Here is a 10,703-nt window from a genome sequence, read left to right on the forward strand (position 1 = left end):
TAGTTGCCCATAAATAATCTGTGAAACGCCCACAAGTTAATATTCATCAATTGCGAAATCATGGCAAACATAGAGAGGAAATTAAAAAAAACATAACTTCACTTAACCTTGGCAAGGTGGAACAGAGGAGAAAAATGTTGTTTTGGAGGGCACTGTGTGGGCATTACTAATGCCAAAAAGGCACTTGAGTGGCAAAAGGTTGCAGACGCCGTAAATGCTGAAGCCTCACAACCTCGGACCATGGCTAAAATAAAAAAGAAATGGTCGGACATCAAAGTCGAGGCAAATAAGCGTCTAACGCTCCATCGCCAGAGTGTGTCCTCATTTGCCAGTCTTCTTGCTGTGTGAAGATGCGTTCACTCTGAATCCTTCCATTTGCCACATCTTCTAAGAGCGCAAGATCAGCCATCGTGCGTCATTACGCATTGGGATAGGGCATTTTATTTCCATCCATTTCATTGCATCTGACAAGCTACAGATGTCGGTTATAATCTACGTGGAAATGGGAAATAGTTCAGTGCAAATGTAATGTCTTGCAGCTATCTATCTATCTATCTATCTATCTATCTATCTATCTATCTATCTATCTATCTATCTATCTATCTATCTATCTATCTATCTATCTATCTATCTAATTGCATCTATATCTGCTCCGCCAGACGGACACATTGATGAGAATATCAGTTTTGTACATTAGCTATTTCGTTCTGTTTACCATATTATTTATGAGGATGAATTGCATAATATGCCAATATTATTGCAGAAAATATATCACTTTTCTTTTTGCAAATATGTGTTAATCTGCATTTTGTTTGTTTTGCACTGGAGATCGATCAAACGGGTTTTCGTGTTGGCTGTTAATTGTAAGACTTGCTTTGTGAAGTCTTCATGTTATTTATGAGACGCAGTATTGCCATTTCTTTTACACAACGGTCTACAGTTTCACACACTTTCACGTGTTTCTTCATCTGCCGACGGTGTCGCCATTTCTCATTTCACCCGTTTTTGTGCGTCCACCTGGGTCAGAGCTTGCGTAAAGGACCGCATATTTTCCAGTCAAGTTTGCTTTTTATAAATACCAATTATTGCGTAGAGAGCGGCGCACGCCTTCTTTCGTTCATAAATGAGGCCCCAGGTCTTCAATTTTCATAACTGGTCTTGGGCCCCGAAACTGTTATCCCCTAACACACTGTGTGTCCAACTGATTGCACTTCATCTTATCTATGTATCATCTTTTTATAACGTTTTTTTATTGTTATTTAAACTTGTTTTATCGCCCTACAATCCATCGCGCTCTTTAAGGTCACTAAACTCTAGGCTTCTGGTCATTCCTAGGATATCTAAGTCCACTAAAGGAGGGAGGGCTTTTTCACATTTGGCTCCTAAACTCTGGAACAGTCTTCCTGATATTGTTCGAGGTTTAGACTCGCTGTCCCAGTTTAAAACTAGATTAAAGACGCATCTCTTTAGCCAAGCATTCACATTATAATTACCCTTTATACTACAGTTAAATCGGATCAAAAGCATTAATATAATATTCTGAACAGCAGCTATGCTAATTATTTCCCATCTGCTTTTCTGTTGTTATCTCGGGACACTAGTCCCGAGGTAAATAGTTCGTCAGCTCCAGTTTGTATCCAGCCTCTCATGAAGACTTCGGATGCCCCACAACCTGTGATGAGACGACTCCACGCCAGTGAAGAGACAACTCAACGCCAGCGTTGTTATGGCCTAAATTAATACACGATTGATTAACTTTTTTGAACATTATTCTTTAACATTGTCTTTCTAACATTTTTACTGTACATCTATGAAATGCACTTTCTGTAAAGCTCAGAGATGGGGACTCGAGTTTGAGACTCGGACTCGAGTGCGACTTAAGTCGCACACACAGTGACTTCAGACTCGACTTGAGACTCGTCCTCAAAAGACTTCAGACTCGACTCGGACTCGAGCTGCGGGACTCGTGAACAATGTTTATTTTTAGGAAACGTCTGATGAGCTTGATGTTATTCCCCTCCCTCCGGTACCTATACACAAGTTAACGCGCCAAATCGTGGGCGGCGCCATTACTCTACACAAATGCATTTCATTTCCGCCGGAAGTGGTTTGCGCAGCGTCTGCCGGTGTAAACACAGCGATCACGATGCTAGCTTGGGAACACAGTTCTACTGCTTTGACTGGAGATGGCGTTACTCTCCCCCACAAGAATTCAGTGCAGAACTGGGAGGATAACATGACGACGTGGCCCAGCATAACGTACAGCAAGATTTGCTCCTACTTCGTGCAATCCATGGCAATAGATGGAAAAGCAATGGACAATCTGAAAGCCTCCGAGGCATATCAATATCTGCACAGCAACAAAGTCAGTTGTGTAATGTCATACAAACATGATCGTTTTGTTTATCTGAAAGCAAATGTAGAGCCTAGCCAGTGTTTGAACAATGCGTGGCATAATGCTTGGGTGCTGGTAACTGAAGCTGGAGAAGTCAAAACTGCGGGATGTACGTGTGTAGCTGGACCAGGGAGATCTTGTTCCCACTCAGCTGCGATCCTGTGGAAGGTAAAGTTAACTATATTATTTGACCATTGTAGCTTAGGCCTATGTCTTTTTTTATTGTTGGTATCCGTACTACATCATTGGCTACTTTGCTAGAGTGCAAAGTGCGTGTGTGCCATGATTAGGGATGGGAATCGAGCAGAGAGAGAAACCCGGTGAAACTCAGTATGCATGAAACAGCACTCCCCTCCTCCTCTAAAGAATTGGATCGATAAGCAGAATCATCAGTGGCATTGATATTGATAAAATCTTATCAATTCCCATTCCTAGCCATGATGATAATAATAATAACGCATTTTCTTCATAAAGTGCATTTCTGCGAGCCCAATGTTCTGTATATTCATTGTAGGCTATGTGTGCAATGTATTACATCATATGACGTGTGCAGTAAACCCATTATAATATCTATGCACTTTTTTTTACTATATCTCTCTAGGTAGAAAATGCTGTGAGACAGGGGAAAACCGGGCGTGCCTGCACAGACGGACAGAACCAGTGGAATGCTGGGTCTAAAAGAAATGCTGGTCAGAGGAAGATGAAGTATGTGCGCTTCAAACGACACAACAGGAAGGATCTCTACCAGCCGTCACCAACTTTACAGCCATCCTCTACCACTCCAGAACCGGCACAGGAGGTGACACTCTTTAGGACTCATGAAGAGTGGAGGAAGAACGCACTTGCCTCACCAATGGCAGAACTTTTCAATTGCCCTGGGAATAGCCTCCTGCAGCTCTGCTTTAATGCTAATACCTCCTCCATCACCGAGCCAACACCATGTCCACAACTCCATCTCCTAACCCATGATGAGCACCACACACCACTGGCTTGTGTAAAATGCAGAACCTTCTATGATGAATACATTAAAATGTCCACAGCCCAGCTTGAGGAGATTGAGAAGGTTACAAAAGCACAGAGCAAAGAACAGGTCTGGCATGATGACCGGAAAGTGCGCGTCACAGCGAGCACGGCTAGAAAGGTCCCCATTCGCTCAACCACGGCACCTGACAAGTTTTTGTCTGAACACTTACACCCATCCTTCCGTGGCAATGCCGCAACCCGTCAAGGAGCGGAGGGGGAGGAACTTGCAAGGGACTATTTGGAAACTCTGGGCAACAGCATTGAAACCAAAGGCTTAGTGGTGTGCGAAAAGGAACCGTGGCTTGCAGCATCTCCTGATGGAGTGATAAACAAAGACAATCTGTTGGAGATCAAATCACCTGTGATGGGAAACAAGTCACTTGCAGAATTTTTGGCAACAAAGAACTGCGAAATCACAACTGTGGCAAACGGAGATAGGGTAGATTACCATATTGCCTGCAATGGTCCAAAAGGCTACTACATGCAGGTACAAATTGGGATGTACTGCACAGGGCTTCAGCACTCCAAGTTGGTGATCTGGAACAACACTGAGCACCTAGAAATCGAAGTACCCTACGACCAAGGCTTTGTCCAGGGGCATATCATAAGGCTGCGCACATTCTACTTTGCCCACATGCTCCCAAAAATTGTTGATGATTTTGTTGAGGGAAGGTTACAGTTCTGCAGTAAATATCTTAGCATTTTAAAACTAAAATAAACTACCGGTACATTACATTATCTCTTTATGCTGTGCAATATATCAGTGTGCCTGTACTGTTTGAATGAAAATTAAAGTTTGATGTTATTTCATTTCATTTCGTTTAATTATTATTTAATTATTGCACTGAACTACGATCATGAATGATAGGCCTTATGTTCCTTAGAGTGCTACAATTTCTTTTAACACAGTTCATCATTCATAGTAAGCTCATACTGTACATAAATAACACTGGATGAATTAATTGTTTCGAGGAAACTAAACAAATGGTTTCAACAAGAAAGATTGCGTGTTTAATCCTAACAGGTATTAAGTAGTAAAATACAAAAGCAGCCCACACAATTACATTACTATGAAAATATTCATATATAATATAAAAAAATACAATGCATGCAGTATTTGTTGTGTTTATCTGTATTTAATGAACAACATGGCTGGGTGTTGGTAGACAGGGACACAAGGCAAGATTCTAAACCTCATGAGGCACTCTGATTAGTGGACTCTTCAGGTTAACTAGGCCAGCACATATGGTTAAGATGTTGTCCAGTTTCGGTGCCATGCTGATGGGAACGTTCTGGGATAAAATCTTAAAGACCTTCAGTCTCTGGATTGCTCTTTCCACGTGTTTGCGGACAGTGGCTACTCGCCTGGTGCGTGTCGTCTCCTCATTGGTCAACTGATTGCGCCTGTAGGTGAATGCAGGGATGTTCAAACGGACCCTTCTCTCATCAAGCAAGTCTCGAATGGTGAACCCACGGTCCGCCATGACCTCATCACCAGCCCTCAGATAGTCTAGGAACCCACTGTCCATGGTGATAAACTTATCGCTGCTTCTGCCAGCATAGGCATCAGATATAAACATAATTAGCCCATTAGGGGCCACAGCGACGAGATATTTCACAGTGTTGCGTGATTTGTACTGGCTGAAAGTGTCACTTCTTGAGTCGTGGTTTGTGGCTCTCTGCATGGCACTTTCGGCACAGTCAATGATGCAGGTGGTTCGAGGGTAGTTTCTCTGAAATGACAAGGGCATGGTGGCACGAATGGTCTCTCTTGGAAGCCAGGGGATCAGGACTTTGAACTGTTCACCCATCACGTCAATCCAGTGACTAATCACAATGCTTGCCATGGATGTAGACACATTGAAGCGGTGAGCAATATCTCCTAATATTAGGTTTAGTTTTATCTTCATCAAGGTCATCAGGATTTGGTCAACAACGGGAAGGGTAATTGATGGCTTACTGAAAGGCAACAACACCCTCACCAGGGTGAAAAATTGAACCATACGCACTCCTGTATACAGCCGGGACCTAGCATCATCAATGACCGTTGTGCTAGTCACAGTAGGGCCCATTTCTGCCTCGTACTGTGTGGCCTTGTCTACTTTAACAGACTGTGTTGTTGAACAGTACATGTGGTCAATATGTGACGGATCCTCCCATTGGGTCTGGGCATCTCGAAATTTTGGTGTAGCAGGCTCAGCCTCACAGGCAGACTGACAGGTTTCAGGAGCATCTAAAAAAGGGAAGAGAAAACATTGATGGAGCAAAATTAATGCAGGCATATAGTCCTCTCACTACAAATATCACAATGGCAAAATTTTATATGTGCAGGCACCGGCTTCAAACACCACAAGAACTCATCATTCTCCAGGCATTTTTCATTAAACTTGCATTTACCCATTTTAAACTAGCTAGGAGGCTGTTCAGATAGCTAAAGTTCTACTTGCTTTCTGCTACCTCAATTCTCTCTGATACGCAGTAACCAACGCACTGACCGTAGGAAAATAGCAAAATTAAATGTTTAGTCATAGCCTCTTACATTTCAAATTGTAAAACAGTGTCTGTGCCAAAGTGTTCTCAATATTTTGGACATACCACACCGTAATCATTACCTGGTTTGAGAGGACTATTTACACATGCACATCATGGTATGTAAGGTCATAGTTGTATTCATACACATACACATCATGGTATGTAAGGTCATTTTTTAGAAAATGAAAAAACTTCATATGGGCATTCATTTATGCCAGAAAATAACATATGACCTCCGAATTACGGGAACACTAGTGTCCTCATAATGCTGGTGAGTAACCTGACATTTTGTCCTTGTAAACCATATATACAAGCACACACACACACACACACACACACACACACACACACACACACACACACAATTAATGATGTAGCTATCGTGGGCATTGTTTGTCCCATCTCCAAAACAATCTGCCTTAGCAAAATACCGGTAGCAATGTTAGTGTATGACAACTTCTTCATAATTAACAGTATTGTCAGCTTCATTACTAAAGTTGCTGAACTTACCCTCAGATTCAAGTCTGCGTTTTCTTTTTGCAGTGGTCCGCTGGGTGAGTTGACACCTCTTTGGCTGGGGAGGGCGATTGTATCCCAACCACAACTCTGGGAAAGGATTATCCTTGGTTGGTTTTTGGTCAACAAAGTGATAGGAACAAACAAAAATGTTGCAGGGTGGTTTCTTTAAATTCAATGCCTTCAGCCAGGTCCTTGATTCCGAGTCAGTATCAGGCTTGCGAAAAAATGTAAACAATGGAGCGCATGGACATTGCCTCTTCGTGGCTGGTTTGTGGTCGTAGCACTCTCTGTCTAACCACTCGTTCAGGTGCTTTCTCGAGTTTTTGCAACCAACTACCGCACACGTCGTTCCCCAGCCACTTTTCTTCATGTTGTAATTGTTTAACGTTATATCCTCTTTGTAACTGCGATATCAGTGCTTTGTCGGCACAACGGAGCTAGCTAGCGAAACAAACCCAGCCAGCCAGAACAGAAGTGGATTGCATCGATGGGAGGAGTTTACGATGTAGAGCGGAAACGGCTCAAAAACTTGTGTATAACCTGCCACGTAACTAGTGACGTACTACGTATCTGCTGCGCACGGCCACACATGAGAGGACAACGAACAATCATGTCGACTGCACCTGCCGCTGCTGTGCCACTCATCATAGGTTTTTAAAAGTGTGTGTGTGTGTGTGTGTTCTTGTATATGATTTATGAGGACACAAATGTGTATAAAGAATAAAAGCATTCAGTTCATTTTATCACGAAATTCAAACGATAAATGCCGTTTTGACGCTCTAAAATGTGACGACTTATCACTGTATAGGCGCGTCAATTCAAGCGGCCGCGGCGCGCGCGCGATCGATCATCTCTTCCAGAAGAATAAACATGAATTAATATCTTAAGGTATGTTGAGAATAACACTTACTGAAACTTATTATATGTCGTGTAATCGCTCAATCAGTGTTTCAATCGCGCAAAGATGTCAAACAGCTTGTAAACAATGTCACGTCCATCATTTACCTCTGAGTCAGAAGTCAGATCAGTGTCCACAGCTGTTAATTCACTAGAGAAATCAACTCTTTCACTAAATATATGCACTATATATATATATATATATATATATATATATATATATATATATATATATATATATATATATATATATATATATAAATATAAATAAAAATAAATTCTACTTAACCTGTTAGTGATGTCTTGATTATTTAATGCTATGTTTAGATAAATCTGTCATGAAAAGGACAGTCACTAAGATTATATTTCAACATGGGTATTCAAATAAAACCTAATCATGGTTGATAATCCAAACTGCTTAACAAAACATACTAAATGGTGCTTTTTGAAATTCAAAAAAGGCCAAAAGTTTTCTGTGATTGGTAGGTTTAGGGGTAGGGTTAGTGTAGGTGGATAGATTATACCATTTGTACATTAGTAAAACCATTACACCTATGGAGAGTCCCCGTAAACCACGTGTGGGTAGTGTGTGTGCACTTGAGTGCGTGTGTGTGACTGTGAGAGAGTGTTTCTGTGTGTTTTCTTGAGTGTGTGCTCTCTTTAAGTGGAAAAAAAGTGTTATTGCTTATAAATTTTGCAATGTTTTTGTGATACCCTGAGTACCAGAACTTTGTGGTTTCAGATGTGCTTTGTTGCACATAAAATTGTTAGCTATTAGATAAGCATCTTACTTGTTGTCTTTTCATATTCATTGATCGACATCTGCAGGTTTAATGAGCTGATATGGTATGTTAATAGAGAAAGGTGTCAAAATAACTTATTACATGCTTTGAATTCCTTATATATAGCTTTGCAGTGTTCTACACAGCCTGGATGGGTCGCCGTATGTGATGCAACACTTATTATAACCAGAGACTTATTATAATAAAGAGACTTGAGACTTGACTTGGACTCGAGCCCAGAGACTTGAGACTTGACTTGGACTCTTCACTGCCAGTTGTATATTGTGTATATAACTGTGTATGTGACAAATAAAACTCTTGAATCTTGACTCTAGCTCAGAGACTTGTGAGCATCTCTGGTAAAGCTGCTTTGAAACAATGTGTATTGTGAAAAGCGCTATACAAATAAATTTGAATTGAATTGATTTTATCTTTGGTTATTGTTATTTGCTTTCTTAAACGTGGTATTTTTATTAAGTTGTGATTATCAATATTTTAATAACTTTTCTATGTAAAGCATTAGGGCTGAGCGGTATATCGAGTTTTTACAATATACATGGATACATTTTTTAGAGACAATAAGGAATGAGGCAATACCGTTTATATCGATATACAGTAGATTGATACAAACGCATCTGAAAAATAGCGGAGTACGCAAAATGAGCTGATGCAGGGAAAGTGCATAATACAATTTGTCCTCAACAAGACACATGCTTTATATTAAGGGCTTCAAAATAAATGGATATAGTTGACCCGTATAGTTTAAAGCAGCTTGCCCTGTCAGACACTCTTAGAGATACTTGTGCTGACAGACAGATAAATAGCCTATTTGTTCTGTTTAATGCGTTTGAAATGTGGTGCTTTCCTCAGTGCATAACTTACATTTCACAGGTATACTCTCCATCAGTAAATGTTAGAAAGTCATGCAAATATGTCCATTTTATGTCAGGAGAGGACGCGCCTTCTGCAAGTGAATCTCTGCTAAAATTCTGTGAACACGCACCACTGCGTGCATGCGCGCCAAACAGACGGAGTGCAATAGAATAGGAATGCCATAAATTTTGACTAAATATTTCTAAAATATTTGTTGTTGGACAATAAATGTGCCATATGTGGAATTTTAAACCTAAAAGTAAGTATATTTTTATGAAAGTGACCATTAAAATGTGGTAATATATAAATATAGGCTAATATGCTTTTGTTTTTATTTTCATTTTTAGTTTAGTGAATTTAAAAACAAAATTATTAATTGTAAACCTCCAATTTGCACATAATATATCCTACATTACAGTCACTGTATTGGTTTATAGCTTTCAATATCAACATTGTTTTTAGGACATCACTGGGCAGGATGTAAAAACATATATTAAAAAAAAAATTTATACTGATTTTTTTGCATCCAAATAGGAAAACGTATAAAATACCAGGATGTATACCGTGTATCGCCATTCAAACAAAAAATACAGATATTATTTTTTGATTATATCGCCCAGTCCTATAAAGCATTTTGATTTACCATTGTGTATTTGTGATATATAAATAAACATGCCTTGCATATTTAACTTTACCACCATAGCCTACTAAAGTGCTGACTTTATACTTTTGACTGAATGGTTTGCTTTATTTCTTATTGGAGAGCTTCCTATACCTTTTACTTATACTTTTATAATGGCCATTATTGATTATTAAAACTGACGTTTAACAAAAAAGTAGGGATGCACGATATATCGGCAACATATCGTTATCGGCCGATAAATGATTATTTTTGATGTTATCGTTATCGGTCCAATAAGAAAATTTGACCGATATAGTCAAGCCAATAGATAATGTATTATTTCCTTCAGCTGAGACGGACGCGCTGTCCACCATGATGGGTTTGAATTGCTCTAAATATGTTTGGAATCACTTCGAAAAGGAAAATACAGTTATGTGCAACATGTGCAGCGCAAGTCTTCTATAATCTACATAAAATGATAATGAGAATAGAATAGGCTGTAAAAGAGCGTTGTGTTTCAGCGCGTTTGTTGAGGGAAGAGCGCGCCCACGGAGTTACACCTTCATGACGAGCACAGTCAAGTTCGCTTGTGCATTCACAGCCTTTTGTGCCATTGTAAGTTGTAATATTATATTTATTATTATTCTGTGTATGTAATATCATATAGGATGCGTTTGGTTGAGTTAATAAACAATGCAGTAAAGCACTTCATTGTACCGGCGCGCGCATTTCAAACAGAAATGCACAGCATTAATAACTACTGGGACTGTCCTATACATAACACTGCAATGAGAATATTTCTGTTATAAAACGTAGTGAATTCTCTGGGTTTAGTTGTTTTTCAGCGCGCTGTTGTGGGAAGCGTCAACAACGCATTCTGACCAGCACAGTCAAGTTCGCTTGTGCATTCGCGTCATTTTAAGCATATGTAAGTCGTAATATTACGTTTTTGTAGTATAAACATCTGATTAAAGTCATATAGGATGTGTTTGGTTAAGTCAATAACCTGCAGTGCTTCACTGTACCGGTGATCATCTTAAGTTTCAGCACGCTCTCAAAC

General features: G+C 39.9%; 1 protein-coding gene across 1 annotated transcript; it reads right to left on the minus strand.

Annotated features, from left to right (window-relative positions):
- Positions 1–4,546: 4,546 nt before the first annotated feature.
- Positions 4,547–7,453, minus strand: LOC307122449 (uncharacterized protein). The gene is made up of 2 exons (XM_079846431.1): positions 6,461–7,453; positions 4,547–5,651 (listed from the first exon to the last, which is right to left on the minus strand). Exons 1-2 carry the CDS (start codon positions 6,837–6,839, stop codon positions 4,606–4,608), a joined length of 1,425 nt encoding a protein of 474 aa, XP_079702557.1. The 5' UTR covers positions 6,840–7,453; the 3' UTR covers positions 4,547–4,605.
- Positions 7,454–10,703: the final 3,250 nt, after the last annotated feature.

The sequence above is a fragment of the Gobio gobio genome (assembly GCF_949357685.1).
Source record: "Gobio gobio genome assembly, contig: scaffold_209, whole genome shotgun sequence".
NCBI classification, from domain to species: domain Eukaryota; kingdom Metazoa; phylum Chordata; class Actinopteri; order Cypriniformes; family Gobionidae; genus Gobio; species Gobio gobio.